Genomic DNA, 23,428 nt, shown 5'->3' with positions numbered 1-23,428 from the left:
TTTGACTGAATTTGAATGGGTGGTTGAAACAGGCCATCAAAGTTGGTAGAGCTTGCTTGGACTTAGGTGCCGCAACCCAGCCCAGCCCGGGAGACTGCCCTTCACCAGCTTGCTCCCAGCCCATTTTCCCTTGATTAGGCGATGCACCGGTGACCAATCTCCCTTTTTACCCCTTTATGTGTAGGCCCACATTAAAACAACTCACAAATCCAGTCCTCTACCCAGTAGCCCGCAACCCAAGCCCCAAAGGCATGTAATAATAATATACATACACATATATATATATATATGACGACTCTTTGAATGGCAATGGTGGGTCTCGATGGTAGTATTCTGCCAACAAGAGAATTTTGAATTCTGCCTATTTTGTTCTTTTCAAACGCTATCTAATAATTTTTAAGAAAATAAACCTCATACAACTAAAAGCTCAACCACCATCAAAATTTTCAAATCTTCGCTGTCGAATCCTACTATCTCTTTCCAAGAAGAGGGGATAAAGTTCCTCCATTGAACTGTAAGACAGAATTATCTCCAAAGATTTCAGTTGGAACAATCATTTGAGACACTGATTGTTAGGAACTGTCATTTTTATAAAAAATTTAAGTTACGTTCAACTGCATAAAATTGAAGCGAACTAAATTGAAATTAATGAAATTGAAAGAAAAAAATTAATATGCTTTCTTTCAATTTAAAGCTAGATTACAGTTTTCTTTCTTCAATTTTACTAAGAGACTTAATAAAAATTTCTCATTGAATGGGTTTGATTTCGGTTTGAAATCAGATCAAATAAGATAAATCATTGAGAAATCTACTTCCCAATGGGGGTACTTTTAACACCAATTTATATTTGTGATTTTTTATTTATTTATTTATTTTTTATTTTTTGTGTAAAGAATTGCCGGAATGTTTTGAAAGACTCTCAACCTTCTATTTTAAAAGGAGGTAAAATAGGTGCATGTAGACCACAAATCATGAAAATTATATTTGTAAAGTGTGAGAGTTTCGTAGACATATCTACGATTTCAGATAATGATAGTATATTCTAAACTCGTCGAGCAATTCATAAATTACTGGATCCGATCTGATACTCTCACTTTCTTCTTCCCCACACACCCTGTATTTCACACAAGGAATGATTAGTGAAAAAAAGTGAAAGTACAATAATTGAACTTTTTTATATAGTATAAGAGTTTGGCCAGAAAGAAAAATAAAAAATAATCATTTTTCATAATTATCTATTTTTTTTTTAGTGATTTTGCCTTAAAAAAACACATGAAAATAATTTTTTGGCAGAGGTTACATGTATCATTGATGCATTATGGTGGGTGAGAGCATGTGCATTAATGGCATCTCCTGTGCAACAAATAAAGCTAGCTATACTTGAGATGGCGCTACTTGTCCATCACCTACGTATTTCAGTTGATCATGCTTAATTATATACATATTATTTGATAAATACACTTCATTTTTAATTTATTTCTTAAAAAATCTAGGCATGTGCAAGCAACTTGGTAAGGGAGCTCAAGACCAGATTCCACAAAAAATATATATATATATATTTCTAATACTATATTTCTAATACTATATTTGTGAGCACAACGGTTTGAATTTAAACTTATAGAAATTTTAGTTAAAATTTTTACTAAATTTTTTTTAATTCTAAATTTAAACTGTTCATAAAATATGCAGTTATATTGACAAAAATTTATTCCCATAAAATGCAAGCAAGTACGCGATTATTTAACAATCAATAGATTAAGAAAAAAAAAAAAAAAACATTTATTCTATTATGAATTAAGTGATAATAAAAACATGGGTTTCAAATCAAACGCCTAATTGACCTTCTTTAGAAATAACTTGATGGTGTAGCCACCAACCCCCCTATCGCTGGGTTGGTGGGTGTGTAATTGTGGCCCTAATGTTAGGTCATACACCTAACCAGGTGGGGTCCAAGCGCACACTTCTATCCACAAATCCATCAACTAATCATGTCAACCTTTTGCCTAATCATATGTTCTATGTTTGAATAAGATTATTACCAAAAACCCATTAGATATTTTGTAAATCCCACTTGATAATTTGTTTATTTATTTGGATTTTGAAAAATCAATTCAAACAGGCCTCTTTTAATTGTAATGTGCCAATAGAATCTTGCCAATCTCATTTCATAATTTAAACATACTTCATTCATAAATAAAAAAAATGTGAGTATTGATTCGTTGTTATTACCATCTTTGTCAAATGCAGATGGCCTCTTTTACTTTATAATTAATATTCATTTACTTTACCATTAATATTTTGGTAATAAAATCTTTCATTTCACACATATTGAGTAACTGTTAATAAATTGTGACATTTAAAGTTATGAACAATTAATATTTAATAATAAACTAAAATGAATAACTGTTGATAGATAGTAAACTAAATAAAATTAATATATTTAATTGCATGTCAGTTCATATGGTAAGACCATCAAGTTACACAAACCAAAAGTGTCAAATTATTATTATTTTTTATTATTATTAATTTTTCTTTTATGTTTTTTTCGTCAATCTGTGATTGACAAGAGTTTATGCTAAAAATTTCTCGAAAAATACTAATTTTACAATAAAACCCACACGTGCACGTCGTCGTTTTTGGTGTAAGTAGCTTGGGTTGGTAAGGGGCATGATCGTGAGGGAGGATCCTTGCTTAGTGGCGGAGGAGTTGGTTGGTGAACGTCCTCCATTCCCATTTCCCACCAACCTCCTCCTTTCATATACACATCAATTCTAGAGAGAGAAAGTAAATAGCAGCTCTTTCTCCACACACACAGAGAAGGGAGAGAAATGGCGCAAGTTAGTAACATTTCCAATGGAGTCCAAAGCGGCCATTTCAGTTCCAATTTGCCCCAAACCCACAAACCCAAACCTTTCTTTTCTTTAATTTTTGGATCAAAACTGAAGAATTCAGAGAGTTCTTTGTGTTTGAACCATGAAAGGGCACTTAATCATTCATCCATGTCCGCTAGGGTTCCATTCAGGGTTTCAGCTTCAATTGCCACCGCTGAGAAGCCTTCGACGGCGCCGGAGATTGTCTTGCAGCCCATCAAGGAGATATCTGGCACCATCAAATTGCCCGGCTCGAAATCGCTCTCGAATCGAATTCTCCTTCTTGCTGCCCTCTCTGAGGTATACAAAAAATTTAATTTAATTTCATTTGTATATGTTTTCGCCTGTGATTGTAACTTTTATGAACTAAAGCTGAAGACTTATCATTTTGGATTATGATTTTAATTTAAAATTGCTATATTTGATTAGTATACTTACATTTTTGGTGCTACTATAATTTAAATTTGAGATGGAGTTGATTTGGTTTTAGGTACTGTGTAAATGTGTTAGAGAAAAACAAAAGTCTAATGCAAGGTTGGAACTTGATTTTTATTTTTATTTTTATTATTTATTTATATATATATATATACTTCTAAGTGAATGCTATGCATATCTTATCGTGTAATTTCAGATTTTCTGGTGTAATTTCAGAAATATCTTAGTATTTGTTTGGGCATTGTTTTGAAATTAAATGGCTTTGTTGTGATTTACATAAAATCTGAAACTCTCACGTCTATGATATGAAATGAGGCCGTGAAAAGGGAATCCTAGCTGATGGTATAGAATCAGTTTTAGTACCATGCTGAGGATGTATTGAGCAAAGCTCTACATTTCCGGAAGTGTGGTGTACTTTTAGAATTATATCATATCATAATCCTAGAAAGCAAAGTCTTGCTTCCGGAAATGTAGAGCTTTGCTCAATAAATCTCTAGAAGAACTTTCCCGTTTAATGAAGGACCGGAAGTGTGGTGTACTTTTTTGCCTACGGCTGACATGTGTTAGTGAAGAGCGTAGTCCAACATACCAAAGCAAAGTCTTCCTTCCACATCAGTTCATTCAGACAATGAGACCATTCACTTGCTCGGAGAAGATGACTCGTCTTCAAGGGGAATCTGACCCCAATGCTAACGGCTATTAAAAGAATGTCTTCTAAATGCTGAAGAAACTAAAGAACCCATCCGCTGACCATCACTCAAAATGAACCCTGCGAGCGTGGGTGTAACGAGTGCAGAGGCAGAAAGAAAGAATTGGTCTGAGGCTTTTCCTGGATGTAAGATAGTGGGACTCCTCTACCTATACGGGTGATTTGTAGTAGTTCTCCTTCTCTCTTCTCGAACAACCTGCAATAAAACATTGCAAAGTAGGCTAGGTTCCTTTAGCTTTCAACCGCTTTATCTGCCCTTGTTGATGGATGGACTATCGAAGCTTGAATCGGCAGTTTTGAAGCCTTGACTATGCCCATCTATCGGTAACTCTTTCCACCTTTCTCTGGCCAGTCAATCGTTGGGTAAGGCAGATGTTAGCGCAGGAAAGCAGTGAATAAGGAAGGAGAGTGGTTGGGAGAAGGCTTCTTTTGAGAAGATGATTTCCTATTCGCTTACCCCGCCCTATGGAGGGCAGATAAAGCTTTCAACGAAAGAAGCCAATCGAGGAAAAGAAGGAAGATTTGAATGAATAGATGCTCCTTGTCTTGACCAAACTCTCTCCTAAAATGCCGTTCTCGTTATTATAGGATGATCTTTAGTTGCTCGTTTGGGGAGGATTGCTAAGGGGAAGGATGCTTTCTTTTTTCTTTTTTTTTTCCTAGTTTTCTTTTTGTTTGAAAAGCAAATTTCAGCTTTGTTTCCAGCCATTATTGCTTGTGATGTTTCAAATTCAGTTCGCATTCTTCATTGAAAGATGGGGGAGAAATTCATGGAACAGATTAGAAAGGGCTTGAGGAGCCCGGGACACTTGACAAACAAATAGACACGCATGACGACTCTACTTGAGCAATTCCCAATGTTATTTCCAGAAAGCTGAAACAATCCATTCACTGGGGTACTGCTGGAAGTACCTAACCTATGGGCCCTCCTAACATATCTTCGCCCATCATCTCATCTCCTCTGTTCAACCAGGGCGCCAAGCCACCTATCCCTCCTATGATCTATTGGACTAGCTCTCCGGCGAGTTCATTCAATCCTGCTTCTGATCGAGCCTCTCCTTACATTAGGAATGGGTCAAGTATCCAGCAAGCTCCCCTACTTCCCTAGCTAAACAAGAAGAAATAGAAGATCAATTTCCCTTTCTGATTGACCTCATTTAGGGCATTGAAATGCTCTTTTTGGAACAACCCTAAATCTAATTTTGAACAAAAGAAAGAGCATTTGATTCCAAATCAAATCGCGAAAACAATAGTTTGATTTCAGCTATCTCTCTTCTAAAATAGTCTTTCTCAGTGAATGAATTAACAAGAAAAGGATCATGCAACATTGTTTTCTCGTTCACTTTCAAAGAATCCAAAAAGAAGTGGCTTGGTTAGCTATGAGTTATACGAAGGGTCAGCATCTCACTAAGTTCAATCCGAAACTTCATCATTTAGAATAGAAGCCATTCGCTTAAGAGCGAGTAATGGATCGGGGAATCCTATTCATCGACTCCTTCCTTTGTTCGCTACATCCGCTTCATTCGCTATTCAACATCAGGTCACAAAACAAAGAAAAAAGAAACAATTACAAGACTGAGAAAGACCCGGGCGTACACTAAAGCAGAGAGGAATGGGGTGTTTGTTAGGTGAATGGAGTGGGCTTTAGTAGTGGGACAGTTCATATGTAGAACTTGTATTCAAGCGACAGGCAATCTCCTCTTGATTGAGATTCTATGGACGTGTTTTCTTACCTTGACCCTTGTCCCCAGACATCTTCTTTGGGAAGCTCTGGAATGATCCTTGATAGCGATTCTATGGACTACGCAAGGAATGAAAAACCTCTGATTTACTCCTAAATAGGGCAAACCATTACAGAGGCAGAGAAAGTGGCTTCAAACGAAAGAGAGTGGCTATAGACGCGTTCTTCCTTGGGTTGAGTCATCACATGTCAGACTCATCCTAGAGCCTCAAGGAAGGGGGTGAGACGAAACACCCCCGTAGTACCGTCAAGATACATTCCACCCTAGTAGGTGCAGTAAGGGAAGGTAAGAGAGAAGCTGAAGTGCGGGGAAGCAGGGAGTCATTGAATTTTGTGAATGGAAACCGAATCTACCTAACACTAGTAAAGGAATCAGTTATTGACCAACTCTGAGACCTTTTTCAGAGGATAAAATTGAAGTGATTTTGGCTCATTTTGGGGTTTCAAAGATCAGGTGTATTTCTTCCCTATGGGCTTCAATCAAAAATCATACCGAATATTTCGTTAGAAATCCTGGGATCAGATCCTGTGGTCATGAGATCGCTTCTATCAGCTCTTTCTTACTTCTCTCACCGGGGGCGGGGCGCTGATGGATCTGATGACGCCTGCTATACATAGAAAGTCAAAATAAGGACAGCTTCATTGGCAGTCTTTGATCTTGTTGATGTTGGACTTGCTTTTGCTGTTTATGTTGGTGGTTGGATCACTAAGATGATGACGAAGTCACGTGACGTGGGTTCTGGTTATAAATGGTGGTGCTTTACAATAGATTTGGAACAACAAATGGAACCCAACTCTTGCTTGGAAACTGGATCGAATACTCCTTATGAGACAGGAAAAGGAGCCCGGCAATGCTTGCTAGCTTCTTTCTCTTGAGGTTCCCATAACGCCTCTAGCCAACCAAACCCCGTCATTGGCTTTGTTGAAAGAGACTGCGCCTACTCCTTAAGGTAAGCAAAGCTTCCCGCAATGAGCAATGAGCTCAGAAAGCATTAATTAAATTCAGAATCAAAGTCTCGATTGGCTCACCTTTCAGCTCTATGACCAAGTTGCATCGCCTATGGGCAAAGAAGGGGTTCATCATTTTTGCTTTCAAAGCAAGAGTCACTGGAACAGTAGATGGAACAGTGGAGACTTCTAGCCTTGCTGGCCTTTTGGATCTTCACTCCTGACCTCCAACACGGAACTGGCAGAGTTTTCTTCCCTTTAAGGGCTGGGCAGGCACGCATATATAGCCCCCATGTTGAGCTTGCAGCTGTCAGTTCCTTGCTCGGATGAAGAGGGATCCCTTTTAGGAGTATGGTCGGGGACTTAAAATACTCTACGACCTTTACGTTGATGTAAGTGACTTGGATACCTAGTTCCCAGATTACATATCTGCTCACTCTGCTGCTCCCTAATTCAGGGCACTTGCCTTATAAGCTGGGTCCCTCACTTGCGATCTCAACCGAACACCTTCTACTGGGTCAAGAGCGAAACCCAACCTTGTGTCAATAGCAAGGCAAAGGGATCCCCTAATGATAAGGAAATTCTTTATTTACAACTGCATCAGGTGGATAGATGCGGGCAGCGAGTCACAGGTTAGCGGAATCTGCTTCTGAGACCATGAACTTGAAAAGGGAATCTTACTCCATTGATTGGAGAACCTGCATGTATGGGAGTTCTTCTATTTGTCTGGGAGTGCTTTCTTTATTGCATGTGGTCATCTGTTTTCAAGTTTTCCCAAATGCTAATCATAGGAATAGGGGAAACTGCCTTAACCAAAGGATTACCAGTTAGTCATTTTGCCTCTATAGGAGACTAAACTTTTTCAAAAATAGACATCGGCTAAAGGCTAATACCTGGTTCACTCATTTTGCACCTATAGGAGATCAAACTACTGGAAAACGAGAGGCGAATGGAAAATATCTTAGTGGTTGTTTGGGCATTGTTTTGAAATTAAATGGCTTTGTTGTGATTTACATAAAATCTGAAACTCTCAAGTCTATTATATGAAATGAGGCCGTGAAAAGGGAATCCTAGCTGATGGTATAGGATCAGTTTTAGTACCATGCTGAGGTGCCAGTTTGAGTATTACAATATTCATGATGATGAGATTGCTGATGAAAATAGAAACAGAACATATAGAATTTGGTTGCTGATGCCATTCAGATTGATGAGATAAAATGTTTTACTCGGATTTCACTGTTACAGAATTTATAGGTGAGTGGAGAATTTGATTGTTTCGGAAATGCCTTGAGGCTTTTTTTTTTTAGACAAAGGAAAATGGAAGGATCAGTTAGTAACCCACAGGACACTATCTTTCAGGGTTAAATTTCATGAGATGCATACCTCAAAGGTGCACATGAATTGTATGCCTTGCAATCTTGTCTTTGAGGGTTTATCACTTATTAGAAACTGAAATCTGTTAGAATGATCTGGACAAGATGTTACCATAACATGTTCTTTACGGTATCGTTTAATACAATTTATTTTCTATGGAGGGTCAACTATACATGTGACAGTGAGCTCCTTAAAGATTGTGAGGAGTTCTTGTTTACACGATTTGCCTTTTGAAATGTATTTTTATCCAATTTTAAAGGAACAAACCTATTCCCAATTTAAAATGGTAATCATTGAGCCTTACTGTAAATATGTTAGTATCTGGTAACTGATTGTACTGTTTTTTGTCTTTCTACCTTTGTATATCTGTCAAACAGTCTGAGTTACACAATAAATGTTACCTTAAATAATTTTTCAGGGGACAACAATTGTAGATAACCTGTTGAACAGTGACGATGTTCATTACATGCTTGGTGCTTTGAGAACTCTTGGGCTTCGCGTGGAAGAAGATAGTGTTATAAAATGTGCAATTGTGGAAGGTTGTGGTGGTTTGTTTCCAGTGGGTAAGGAATCAAAGGACGAAGTTCAACTTTTCCTGGGAAATGCAGGAACAGCAATGCGCCCACTGACAGCTGCAGTTACTGCTGCTGGTGGAAATTCAAGGTCTTTCTGATTATGCTTTCAAAAACCACACCTGACTCCCCCTACACTACATTTAATGCAAACCAGCCTGGCTACATTCCAAAACTTCCAAATTTTGTTGTCATTATAATCTTCTCTGAAAAATGTTATTGCAATGACATAACTTTTTGTTATTATTTATCATCAGTATGTGACAATCTGAAGCACACAATATGGCTTGCTTTCGACTAAATACCATAAGATTGATGCTTCATGTGGTGTCCCCACTATACTGACACACATTTTGTTTATCCTCTTAGGATTATTCAATGTTTATCAATTTGTTCATTTAATATTTTAATTGCTTTCAGCTACATACTTGATGGGGTGCCTCGAATGAGAGAGAGACCAATTGGTGACTTGGTCACAGGCCTCCAGCAGCTTGGCGCAGATGTTGATTGTTTTCTTGGCACTAATTGTCCTCCTGTCCGCGTAATTGGGAAAGGTGGCCTTCCTGGGGGAAAAGTGAGCTTCAGCATTTTGTTGCTAAATTTGATTTAAAAATGATCAGCTGAATATTTGTCTATCCAGATGGAATTCATGTTACTTGTTTGTTATTTAAATGTTTATAGCCTTTTGCCATATAAAAATCCGAGGTTAAGACAGCTCTGAACTCGTGGAGTAAATAATATTAATTTGAAAGAAATAGGTCACTTTTATTTTCTTTTTCTTTTACCGTGTTTTGTTTGTACAGACAAATATTTGGAATGGGCTTGCATTTATGCTGAATCCTGATTCAGGCTAGTTGGGGTCTATGCTGCCTTACAAATGAGTTTTCTTTCAAGGATATTCACTGTTCTGTTTGGGTTTAAGAGTCATTTTTTGTTATCTATCGTGTGTCTTCCTCATTTTATATTTTTATTTACATGAGTTTGGATCATGAGCATTAACAACCCAAAAATGACTCCATGAATATAAAACCCTGCGCATTGCTTTTGGGGTAAAAAGTCTGACATATTCCAGTTGTTTAGGAAAATGCTAAAAAATTGAAAGAAATTTCATTTTGAAGAACATCATTTTAAAGAAATCATGTACACACACATTAAAAAACAAAAGATGGAGAGGCAGGGAAGTCCTCAATGGACTCTTCAAGTTCTCTTTGTATAATTTTCGTCCTTCCTGCTTCTTCTGCATATTGCAAGTATATGCTATTTATGGTCTTTCATTTTTTTTTTCTTTTTCTTTGTCTTTTCCATCTTCTGATGATTTCTGAGGTTTATGAATTTGTGGAAGAATTGAGAACCAAGTCTGGGTTTAACACTTCTGTCATTTGCTTTACACCCTATAAAATGATGCAAAATTTATTGAAGATGCTAACATGCTTAGCTGGTAATGCATGTTGGTGGTAAAACTAGTTTGAGTCTTCAGAGGAGCTAGAACACCATCTTCATCTAGCACCCATCTTAGCTAAATTTAAAACAAATACAGAATCGAGACTTTAATTTCGCAAGGAATTTTTTTGTTCTTTAAATGAAAGTTCTCTTTGATTATTCTTTTGGTCTACTCTAAAAGTAATGTGTTTCACTCAAACTGTTGATATATAGTCTGTTTTTTCCACAACGATTGTTTATTGAAGATGATAAATATGAAAGTAATGATAGTTTTATGCTTGTCAAGTAGCTTTTTGGGAATGATGTCTGTGCTATTCAATTCTGTTAAACTTTTAGCCTAAAGAAAGGAAAGGCTTCTGTGTATGTGTGTGTGTTTGTTTTCTTTTCTAACTAGTAATTACTTCTAAATTTGTCGTACAGAATGTTCTTCGCATCTAATACTTGAAATTTTTTCTTGCCCTTCATACATTACTCTTTGGCTCTGCCATTCATCTTTCATTTTTGGTGGTTTTGTGAAGGAATAAAATGTAAATTGAGCCTTTTGGATAACATCTTTCTTAATAATAAACATAGTTTTATTTATCGTTGTTAATCTTCCAGGTGAAGCTTTCTGGATCCATTAGTAGTCAATACTTGACTGCTTTGCTCATGTCAGCTCCACTGGCTTTAGGAGATGTTGAGATTGAGATTATTGATAAACTTATTTCCATACCTTATGTTGAGATGACTTTGAAGTTAATGGAGCGGTTTGGGGTTACTGTAGAGCACAGTGGTAACTGGGATAGATTCTTGATACGAGGAGGTCAAAAGTACAAGTAAGTCTCTTTTGAATAAAGTTGCACTACTTGGTGAAACTTGGTTGCTTTGGAAGTTAATAGAACGAGAAATTTCCCTCAGGTCTCCCGGAAATGCATATGTTGAAGGTGATGCTTCAAGTGCTAGTTACTTCCTAGCTGGTGCAGCTGTCACTGGTGGGACCATGACTGTTGAAGGTTGTGGTACAAGCAGTTTACAGGTACTGATCACACCAACATACCACCTTTCATTAGTTTCGTTCCTTTGTGATAATTACAAAAAAAAAAAAACAAAAACAAAAAAAAAGTTTGGTAGACATACTGTAATTTTATTGTTTTTCATTAATGTGAAAATCTGATTTTGTTGCAGATAATCAAAGGATTTGAGATAAAATATCCATGTACTATATTTTTACCTATATTAACTCTCAAGTGTACCTAATTATAAACAGAACATGCATATCTTTCCTGGCTTATCTTCATTGAAATATTCTAATTAGATGATTATGTCTTTCCCCATTAATATTGTCTTCTTAGTTCTTCCATATATTTGAGCTCCCTAGTAGTTTTCTGTTGCAAACAAGTGTCCACGTATCAGATTATGTTTCAAATGACTCTTGACTTTATATTTCAATTATGCTCTCGCGAATTAAGTCATCTCACCTTTTTTCTTTTTGAATTCTATTTCCTTTTAATGTAGGGAGATGTTCAATTCGCTGAGGTTCTTGAGAAAATGGGTGCTAAAGTTACCTGGACAGAGAACAGTGTAACTGTGACAGGGCCACCCCGGGATTTTCTTGGAAGGAAACACTTGCGTGCCGTTGATGTCAATATGAACAAAATGCCTGATGTTGCTATGACTCTGGCTGTCGTTGCACTCTTTGCTGATGGTCCGACTTGCATAAGAGACGGTATGGTTGTTTTAGTCTGTCATAAATAATATCTTATAAATGGTTTGACATTCTTGTTTTGGTTGTTGAAAATGGGAGGGGGAAAAAAAAAAGAAAAAAGAAAAAGGAAACTGGCCTATTACTTAGAATCTTGGAACTTCCCATTTCTTGGTCCTGCATTTCAAAATTTGTCGAGCTCACATTAACAATGTCATAAACTACGTCATGGTCATCCTTATAGTATATTGTAGACCGTATATATAACAATATCCAAGATAATAGCCTCGATTGTCTAAAAGTTCTGAGGAAACTGTTTGTTTTAGTGTGTCATAAATAGTATCTTGTAATATCTGCCTAGCAAGCATGGATATGGATTCTGGTATGATATGATACAAATCTCAAAAACAATAGAACACAGATATTTTACTACATCAAAAAATAATAATATAATGTATTATTATTTATAAAAAATAATTTTTGATCATTTTATCTACAATATCATGAAAGAAATCACTAATTTTAAGCCTAGAGTTGGGATTTTGTTGATTTTGTTTTTAATAAATAAATAAATATATATATATATATATATATATATATATATATATATATTGTAACTAACCAATAATATATTTTAAAATTGGATTTGAATCACATCCTTCCAAGAAAAATAATTATAAAATTACCCCGTTGTGTCCAAACGCGTCCTTGCAGTGTCCAACCAAGAAAAAAGAAAAATCAAACTTCAATTCACTTCTAATACTGCCACTGAATTCCCTAGGAGAAGTGTTTGTACTTCCTTTATATCCGTATGTATATTTTGGATAATGTCACATTAATTTCCAAAAAATAAAAAATAAAGGAAGCAAAGAAAAGAAGAGAGAATAATGCCACTTTGTGTAAAATAAATGCCGGTCAGACTTCCCCTCCTAGAAGCCCACAAAAATGTAGGGACATTCACCAGGTAATGCATTTTTTGAATTATATATATATATACGAAAGTCACGTGCACTATATATATATATATATATATATATATATATATATATGAAAGTCACATGCACCCTAGTCCCAAAAGGAAATTGAGCCCTAAACTTCCTGTTTACTGTGTGGCAGGATATGCCCCTCAACCAGACAACTTGTAGTTATTTATTAATATTGTTGGATGTAAGAAAATCTAGATGCACTTTTATGTATTAGATGTGTATATAATCATATACCTGAATACATACATATATTTATAATTTATATGCAATATGTATAGATAAGTTTTTGGTTATGTTATATAAACAAATAGAATTAGAAACGATCACATTCGGGAGATGGTTGAAGTAGCACCAGTTGGTAATAAAATGAGAGAAAATAGGTTAAGATTAAGATTGTATGGATATGTGCCAAGAAGACCTTTAACTGCGTTGGTTAGGAAAAGTGACACAGTCCACATTGAAGGTAATACTAGGGGAAGAGGAAGACCAAAGTTACCGTGGGTAGAGTTAGTATAGAAATATATGATAGCATGTGGATTGAATGATGCTATGGCCTTAAATAGAGCAGACTGGAAACATATGATTCATGTAGCCAACCCCGAGTAATTGGAAAAATGCTTGGTTCAGTGCTTCTTGTTGTTGCTGCTGTTATATAAACAGATACTTCTAAAAAGAAACATTACCTTATTTGTTCATAAGGTTAGCACCCACTCATTAGTGATTAAATGGCTCACTTTGTGAGGTTTAATGATGTACTTTCTTTTATATGCTGCTATTTTGTTTATTTTTCTGTCACCACTTCAATAACCTTTACTAATAGGAAATTGAGAATACATTCTTCATGTTTCAGATCCATATAATTATTCATTTCAATTTGATTTTTTTATTTTTTTAAAAATATTTGTTAAGGTTAGATTTTGTATATAAAAGTTCATGTTTAAATGATCTTTCACTTTGAATGTGACATTTTGATCTAATAGAAGTTTGAATTTTATTATGTTCTCCTTGTTGCTCTATCAAAAAATGGAGTTCATTAAAAGTTGAAAATAAATTTATGATGTTCTTGGTTTTAGATACATTTTGCCTGGTTTAATTGAATGCCTCTGTATAAAATTCTTTTTGTGACTAATAATGGTCTAGGATTACTCCTAGGCCTTTAAAATTGGATACCCTTGTATATATTTTTGCTTACAAACAATAATAGTACATAAACTTACAGTGGGCATGAAGTACAAAGCGTCATATGATAAATTTTGAAAAATAATAGTTATTACTGGGCCTGTTGTGGTTGAGAATTTTGTTGTGCGAGTTGATAATAAGATTCGTTTTCTGGGTATCAAATATCGCATACGGCAAGGCGGGCAAGCCAGAATATTTGAGTCATGGAATTACCATTATGCGTTTACATGGGGCACATATACTATAAATGGAATTACCATTATGCGTTTACACCAATTGTTGGCCTTTACCATATTGCCTGATTGAAGCAGAAGTTAAGATGTAAAATTTCCTTCACCAGAAACAGTTAAAAGAATAATTAAACAATAGAAACTCAGGCCTTGTTTCATGAACAGCTGAAAATTGTAGGAACGGAGTTAATTTACTCAAAAGTTTGGGTACAGTATAATTTATGAATGATGCATGTTTCTAATTTCTTGTCTGAACAAAGAGTTTTATCTCAATGTAAGGACACATTTTCTTTTTATATAAAAAGTTACACCTAGAAGGACTGCATCTAAATTGACTCTTGGTCTTTTGCTTCAGTGGCTAGCTGGAGAGTAAAGGAAACGGAACGAATGATTGCCATTTGCACAGAACTGAGAAAGGTAAGGGTCTAGCACCGTCATTCATATGCGAAACTGTTTTGATGTTAGCTAAGTTGTCGATACTTTATATTTTGAAATCTTGCAATTTGGTTTTAAATTTTCTTTTCAGTTGGGAGCGACCGTTGAAGAAGGGTCAGATTACTGTATTATCACTCCACCAGAGAAATTAAATGTGACAGCAATAGATACATACGATGATCACAGAATGGCCATGGCATTCTCTCTTGCTGCCTGTGCAGATGTTCCAGTCACCATCAAGGATCCTGGCTGCACTCGGAAAACCTTCCCTGACTACTTTGAAGTCCTCCAGCGGTTTACAAAGCATTGAACAATCCTTTTCCATTTAAGACAAGGTCAAAAAACAAAGACAACTATAAGTATATTTGATCGGCTACCACCACAACAACAAAAATCTTGGCTCCTGGCTGGGGAACGGGAGAGAGATAGATGCAGCCTTTCCATTTCCTTTTGATTCACCTTGTGATTGTTAAAAAATATATGTTGGCCAGCAAGGCTTATGTTGTCAAGAGACTGTAAGTTTTAGTAGTGTATTGGATTGATCTCAAGTCGCTTTAGAATGATTGCAACGAAAACCATTTTGCCCCAAGGGTTCCATTTGAATGAATGCTTGAATTCATTGTTTTTCTAGGGAACAATTTTTTTTTTTTTTTTCCGGGGATCTCGCTATATTGTAAGATTATTTTGTCCAACAATTGAGTTTAGTGCTCCCCAATATGATTTTATGATTTATGGAATACCAGATTCTCAGTTTGGTTTAGATTTTTGCAGTAACATTCACTAGATCTATCTATGAAGCATATGCTGGAGGCAGTTTCCTGGAAAGTATAATCTTACGTGATTGCTCTTGTTATTATGTACTGTACCTATTTTATTATTATTATTTTTTTGGCTTTATTTATTTAATTCATACATTTTAGTATATGATTTGTTGAGGGTACATCTTACATTAACTAGCAATGCATGGAACACGATGCCAGGGTATAAAGAGAGAACCCTTGGGACATGGTTGCCTCACCTTCCTGTATCAGAAGGTCACATGGTAGCTGCTATGTAGAGATTTATTTCTTGTTCTTTTCTTAGAAAATATTAATTTATTAAAAAAACTTGTGTACTATGCAAAGAGAAATTTGTTCTGTTTGGTAGCCGAGAAAATGAAGGATACTGAATTCTCTCAGTACACAAGATGACTCCTCTTTATGAACTTTTATAGAAAGCAGAATCACATTTAATTATGTATTTATGTATTTATTAATAACTGCAAAATAGATAATTGTATTCTCAGGAGTGTAATGTAGGGAATGTGGTGGTAGTGTACTCAAGTATATTTTTTCTTGAACATCACTCTATTTCATATTAAGTCACAATGAATTTGAATTTAAGCAAGCTTAGTTTGGTGTTTGGTGTTTGGTGTTTGTGATTGTATGATAATCTCTACACATTGGACTCACATGTGCTAGCCTAGCCTAGCATAAATTGGAACATAAGATACCTAATAAAAAGTTTCTTAAAAGAAGCTTTTGCCTTCTTTTTAAGTTTGTTTCCACTATTTCTATTACCACACATTAAATGTGACTCCCCTAATTCTCACATGACTTTGTCTCCTCTTTGACTCGTTACAATGGCATAAAGAGAAAATAAATCAATTAATAAAAAGAAAAAGCTAAAAAGTATAACAAAGTTTGGTGATTGATTTAATTTGTTTTTATTTTAGCAAGAGCATTTATAAACTTCATGACATTTGACTAATCAAGTTATTTTTACATGTGTGAGACACCCAATTGTCAAGTTTTTTATTTCATTTTTAAAATAAAAATGAACATGAGTTTACAAGGAAAATCTAGCTAAACCAGTGGAAGCTAAAAACAAAAGAAGGCCTGTACAGTTATTAGCTTGAATAAATTCCTGAAAAGAAAAGAAAAGAAAAGAAAAAAAAGAGAGAGCATATTCTCCTTTTCCAATTTGTGTTTGGCTTATGAAAAAATAAGGTCAACGACCTCTCTGTTCGATATTCAACGTAAAATTGGTTGGATTTGTGGAGTACTATTGACTGAATGCCAGAGTTTTAAATCATGCTTTTTGCAAAACCTAATATATATATATATATATATATATATATATATATATATGCGGACACCTCAAAACATACATAAATGATGGGGTGTTAAAGGGCTTGATAAAAAAAAAAAATGTTTGAAATGGAATTTATGAAATTTGTTGTCGATTTGATATTATGAGATGACACATTCAGTAAAATTAAGGATTTACTTGGATAATATTTGTAACTTACAAGGGGTTAGAGAATTTCAAATTATTGATTTATAATTAATTTAATAAGATAATGTAAATTAAATATATATAAGTAAAATCCAACTAAAATAAAATACTAAAACACCAATAAGCAAAGTCCAACTAAACTAAAATAAAATACTAAAATATCAATAAGCAAAGTTTAAATAAAATAAAATAATGGGTTAGAGTGTTCCAAGCCATTAATTTATAAATAATATGTCTATACTATTATTAAAAAAAAAAAATTATTAATTACTATAAAAAGAGATTTTTTTAATTTCTATAAAATTCTAACACAAATTACCTATTAATATAAAAAGAGTTTTTAAAAAAGTTTCTATAAAACTCTTAACACAAATTACCTAATTATTATGAGTTTTTTTTTTTTTTTCCTTAATTAATACCACGTACCATTTATATATAATAAATAATAATGCAAAATTATTCTTCCATGTATTTAATTTATTATTATTATTATTATTTTACTTTATACCCATCCTTTCGCTAATAATATATTTATACTATATATAAAAAGAGTTTTTATAAAATTATAACACAAATTACTTATTAATATAAAAAGAATTTTTAAAATAGTTTCTATAAAACTCTCACACAAATTACATAATTATTATGATTTTTTATTTTCTTAATTAATACTATTTATATATAATAAATAATAATGCAAAATTATTCTTCTATATAAATAATTTTTTATTATATTTATTTATGTTTACTTTACAGTTATACACACTTTGCACACGTGCAACACAATATTTTACCAATATAAAATTAGGGAGCTGATATTGACGCTCCACTTCAATATTTGTACTAATTAAATGATAAAAATAACCCGAATTGTTTTAATACTACTCTCTCAACTCACTTTTCATCTATTATACGTTTCCTTTCTCCTTGCTATCTTTCCTCTACCGTTAGTAAATTGCCCTCAATATATTAAAACACAAATCATTGGCAATACTATCAATTTGAAATAAAAAAATAGATTAATAAGAGTAATACAGAGAGTATGTGAAAAAGAATTCGACATGACCTAATAAAATTTTAAAGGTTATAATCATAAACTGTGTAGTGTTTTACACTCACTTTAAAATCGGTATTATTTCTGCGATGACTTTTTAACTTTTGTTTTCTTGTGGGGATAAGTATAGATTTTCCAACTTTGATAGCTTCTTCTATAGATAAAACACTCAATGTTATTAATTATTAATTTTTACTTTTCATCTATTCCCAAAATTTGGCCATACATGAATTATGTATATGCATAATCTCATTCACCATTTGTACACAAAATAAGATAAATAGTTATTTGTAAAGTGGGGGATATTTTCACTTCACTTTTCTTCAATTGCATTATATTTACATTTTTTTTTATATACAAAAAAAGACAAGAAGATTTTCGAATTCATTAATACGACATCTATTAATTTATAATGTCACACTTAACTTTTTTTTTCTTCTTTACTTTCTTTACTATTTGTTTTTTCCCGGAGGTCCTCTCAAAGAAAATAATTTATTCCATACTACTAATTTTTATTTTGGCCGACAAAAGAGATAATTTATTCAACAAAGTTAACTTTTTTTCAACCTTGTCAAAAGAGGTAATTTTTTAATTTTTTTTAGTAATTTTTTATGGGTGATGTCAAAAGAAATAAGATAATTTTTTTTAATCCTCTTCTTTTCGTATTTATTGTTATTATTATTATTATTTTGGAAGATAACTTCTTCAATAAATATATATTTTTTTAATCGTTACTTTTTATTTTTTTGGTCCAGTCAAAAGAGGCAATTTATTCAACATAAATATATATTTTTTCTTTTGTCAAAAGAGACCTAAAATGTTAAAAGTTAGAGATAAAGATAGAAAATTTAAAAAGACAGTTGTGTCATTTAAAGAGTAATAATTATTTATTTGTAAAGTTAAGATTATTATTTAAGATTGTGCAAATGATGAAAAGTGGAGTGCCTCCCTTTGTAAATGGTAATTGGTAAGTGTTGCTGATTTAGTTGGAGTAAAAATGGAAGCATACAAAAAAGAAAGATAAAAAGATGGAAATGAGAGTAATTTGATGGCAGGCGTCTGTGATTTAGTTGGAGTAAAAAGGCAAAAACATACAAATGGAAACGCGAGTGAATTTTATTTGATAGAGTAGAGATCAAAGAAGAGAGAAAAATGAGGAGACCAACTAGGATAGTTGAGGATTATTTTTGTCATTTGAATTATAAATAAATTAAATTGAAGCCGTGTGTATAACTTTGTAGAGCCAATAATAGCTCCATACAATTATTGTCACATATAATTTGAATGTATAAAATTAAAAGTTCTTACTCGGTATCAAGTCCTTACTTTTCAAAAAGATATCAGGAGTTCAATCTTCTAAAAAAAAAAAATTTAAATTCTTCAACGTGTTTAATGAAAAAATAGGTAAAACTTTGTGCTAAAATATACTCAAAATGTTAACAATAGTATCTAAAGGGGAAGAGGAGTTTGCACTCAATTAAATTTTACTTTATTTTTTTGAACTATTTACAAACTTTAGCAACATTTAATGGTGCTTAAATTATCATTTTTGATTACTAACAAAATTTAAGAAAAGTTCTAGTTTCATTAATTACAACTAACAAAGGTTTAGTAAAAATTAAAGAGAAAGTGTTAAATATAATTATGAAAAAAATTATTATCATGTTTTAAGTGTTATATGTTCACGGGACACCGAACATTTACGGGTTGAGTTCTTTCTTTGTAAAAATTCAGTTCTCCAACAAAGTTAGATAAACATTTCTCATAGTGTAAATTTGTGTCACTAACATCATTTATTACCAAATAATAAGATTAGTGAAAAAATTAAACACTACTCTAATTCATAACCAAATCACAAGGCTAGGTGAAAATAATTGGGGGTATCCAATCCCAATAAATCTCTCACCCCTATTAATGGTGTGAAGTTTAGCAACCCCACATAATTAGGCTCAAAATCTCATCCACACCATCTCCAACAAACCCCAATCCCCATTTCCAATCCAAAACCTAATTAGCCCTCCCCTAAATAAAGATCTTCCCACCACACGAAATTGGTTAAAAAAAGAGGTATGGAAATGGAGGCCTGAATTACAAGGCTTCCTCCAACCAATCAATGCAGAACTCAATGGATAGCTACATTTGTTTATCGAATTTTCAATATCTTCATTCATTACATAGAAGATTTGGTTTTTATCGAGGAAAAATTGATGAAAACCCCATTTTACAACCCTAAATCAAACTCAGTGAAAATGACCCTTTTCATTAATTACAGTGCTTTTGACTATACTCTTATTGATCTCCTTCAGATCTCCATTAATCCATTTTAAATTCTTCATAGACTCATTCATCTCCTTCCTCATTACTCCATCTTCAAAAGTCCTCTCTCTCTCTCTCTCTCCTCTCTTTCTCTCTCCATTCTCCCATTGCCTAATCAGACAGCGGGGAATAAAATAAAAAAAAAAAAGGAAAAAGGAAGAAAAAATCTTCCATATGTAGAACCAAGAAAACCACAAAAGTGGCAACAGCAACCAGTACACCTCCAAGAAACCAGAAAGATTCCATAAATAAAGAGAAAAGTTGAATAGCACCACCAACTACATACCTTTGTTTTTTCTCTCTTATCTTCAGGAGAGAATTTTTTTTGAACCCAAAACTTGGAACCCTAAATTTTTCACCACATTCCAAGAAAACCCAAGAAAATTATACTCGAGAGAGGAGGAAAAATCAAGGGTTTTTATTTTTTATTTTCATTTTTTGATTACAAATGAAGCAGATGTCCCACATTGACAGCATCCCATCATCACCAGGCAAGTCCAAGATGGAGAAATCTCCACACATTCACAGACTTAGATGGAGCGCTTCTCTCACCAAACTTACCTTCTGGTCCGTCGTGTTCATGGGTTTGATTTACGTCTTCTTCTACAGATCTCCTTCTCCGTCCTCTTCACTGTCCTCAGATCTCTCTCGCCGATCGCTCCGAACCCATTCCTGGGGCGGACCAGCCTGGGAAAAACGGGTTCAGTCCTCCGCCAGAGTCCGGTCGCGAAATGGGTTCTCCGTTCTCGTCACTGGAGCCGCCGGATTCGTCGGAACCCACGTCTCCGTCGCGCTCAAGCGCCGAGGAGATGGTGTTCTGGGTCTCGACAATTTCAACGACTACTACGATCCCCAATTGAAGCGAGCCCGACAGGGGCTATTGGAGCGAACAGGAGTGTTTGTTGTGGAGGGTGATATCAATGATGTGAATCTTCTTCGAAAGCTTTTCGAGGTTGTGAAATTTACCCATGTGATGCATTTGGCTGCTCAGGCTGGTGTGAGGTACGCTATGGAAAATCCTGGCTCTTATGTGCATAGTAACATTGCTGGTCTTGTTAATGTTCTTGAAGTATGTAAATCTGCGAATCCACAGCCTGCAATTGTGTGGGCATCGTCTAGTTCTGTGTATGGACTCAATTCAAAAGTACCTTTTTCGGAAAAAGATAGGACAGACCAGCCTGCTAGTCTTTATGCAGCCACTAAGAAGGCTGGTGAAGAGATTGCTCACACTTACAATCATATCTATGGACTTTCGCTTACCGGGTTGCGGTTCTTTACTGTTTATGGCCCTTGGGGAAGACCAGATATGGCGTATTTCTTCTTTACTAAGGATATATTGAAGGGGAAGTCTATAACAATCTTTGAAGGGCCTAATCGTGGCACGGTTGCACGTGATTTTACCTACATTGATGATATTGTGAAGGGTTGCTTGGGTGCATTGGATACTGCACAGAAGAGTACTGGTAGTGGGGGGAAAAAGAAGGGGCCGGCTCAATTGCGGGTCTTCAATTTGGGGAATACTTCACCGGTGCCAGTGTCAGACCTTGTGAGCATTTTGGAGAGGCATTTGAAAGTGAAGGCAAAAAGAAATGTTATGAAGTTGCCGAGGAATGGGGATGTGCAATTTACACATGCAAATATAAGCTTGGCTCAGAGGGAACTCGGGTATAAGCCCACAACCGATCTGCAGAACGGTTTGAAGAAGTTCGTTCGGTGGTATCTCAGTTACTATGGTTCTGGAAAGAAGAGCTCCCATTGATACATTCTTTCAATTGTGTGGTAGGATCATTCGAATTCTTGTTCATTTTGATTCTTATGATTGTTTTTAACCTATCTCTGTTCTTTGCTCGGTTATCTTGTTTTCATATATCTTAATGATGCCATACGAGAAGGAAATTTGCATTCCACGACGGGGAAGTTTTTGTTGTTGTTGAACATTGTTTCACGGGTACTCTAAGCTGTATCAAAATAAACCCAGAACCATCCTTTATAATTCTTGGGAATGTAATTGTTGTAGCTTTATCATTGTAGAATTCATGACTGATAGAGCATTATCTGATTGTGGACTTGTATCATCTCCCTGGTACTCCAATAAAATAGCACACGATAATTGCTTTTTCTGTTATATTTATACATATAATGTATTGTATTTGATTTTTTTATAATGCACAGTTATTTATTCCATAACATGTGCGGTGTATCAGCTTTGTTAATCTTTATTTTTAGATGCATTTCTGTATGATTTATTTTCCTTGAAATGGCGGCTCTTTCACCGTGCCCATCAATCCTGTTGCACTGGTCTACCATAGTTGTTCCATCTGCCCTCAATCAATGCAAAATCATACGATGCACATGTTTTTTTTTCCCAATAGAATAATTGATATATTCCACCTTTTAAATCATCAGCTACATTTACACTTTCCTATTCTAATATTTGAAATATCTGGTCTGTTTTCCTTTTTTTTCTGCATGAGATGCCAGGAATTTGCAATGCCAAAAATAGCACTTTTCAGTTTCAAGACATGTGATCTGGTAAATTCTTCAGTTCTCTTATGGAACTATTAATACATTGGAATCATTGTGATTTTGTGGTTCATAAAAGCTCGTAACTGGCTGTTTCTGTATTTAGAAGTATGTTGTCTTCGGGTTATCCTATTTTAGGTTTTCACAAAAATTCCAGCAGTCTTGATGGATTCAATTGTTGATCCAAGTATTTTATTTCTTTCTATCCCTTGATTAAGGAAACTTAATAGGTAGTCTAAATTATTATTCTCTGATTAAGTGGAATGGAATTCATTCTGCAAACTATATTGTCTATGCCATTGGTTAGAACATTTTCTCCATAAAAGGTGGTGATGTTGTGAAAACTGCAAGAAATGATTACTTTGTGTCGCAAATGTTACAAATTGTATTTACTTTGATGTGAAAATACATGTCGTAATTGTGTTGTTGACCCAAAATGGTCAGACCAAAATTTTATCATATCAGATGGGAAAAGTGACGGTTGACTGGAGAGTTTGCTTTTAAGGAGCTCTCCAGTTTTTGGATTCTCAAAACATCTAATGGACCAAAGATGAAAAAATAAACAAACAATTTGAGCTTCATTATCTCCCCCTCTGGTAGCTTCAGAGTCTCTTGTGTGTCTAATTTTGTCTGTTCTGTTTTTCCATTGCCTATTCGA

The 23,428-nt window shown here is 34.4% G+C and overlaps 2 protein-coding genes across 2 annotated transcripts; both read left to right on the top strand.

Moving 5' to 3' along the window:
* The first annotated feature begins 2,672 nt into the window (after positions 1 to 2,672).
* Positions 2,673 to 15,360, top strand: LOC132299119 (3-phosphoshikimate 1-carboxyvinyltransferase 2). The gene is made up of 8 exons (XM_059795581.1): positions 2,673 to 3,170; positions 8,496 to 8,740; positions 9,070 to 9,223; positions 10,690 to 10,904; positions 10,987 to 11,104; positions 11,584 to 11,794; positions 14,521 to 14,582; positions 14,692 to 15,360. Exons 1-8 carry the CDS (start codon positions 2,829 to 2,831, stop codon positions 14,908 to 14,910), a joined length of 1,566 nt encoding a protein of 521 aa, XP_059651564.1. The 5' UTR covers positions 2,673 to 2,828; the 3' UTR covers positions 14,911 to 15,360.
* Positions 15,361 to 20,248: 4,888 nt separating this feature from the next.
* Positions 20,249 to 22,372, top strand: LOC132299115 (UDP-glucuronate 4-epimerase 3). Its single transcript, XM_059795577.1, has one exon. The coding sequence runs from the start codon at positions 20,696 to 20,698 to the stop codon at positions 22,004 to 22,006; it is 1,311 nt and encodes a 436-aa protein (XP_059651560.1). The 5' UTR covers positions 20,249 to 20,695; the 3' UTR covers positions 22,007 to 22,372.
* The last annotated feature ends 1,056 nt before the right edge of the window (positions 22,373 to 23,428 follow it).

The sequence above is a fragment of the Cornus florida genome, unplaced genomic scaffold (genome assembly GCF_030987335.1).
Source record: "Cornus florida cultivar Cherokee Brave unplaced genomic scaffold, ASM3098733v1 CherokeeBrave_3.0.0_Hap2_Chr03, whole genome shotgun sequence".
Lineage (NCBI taxonomy): Eukaryota > Viridiplantae > Streptophyta > Magnoliopsida > Cornales > Cornaceae > Cornus > Cornus florida.
The sequence above is the reverse complement of the archived record's forward strand: the minus strand, read 5'-3'. Positions and strand labels throughout refer to the sequence as shown.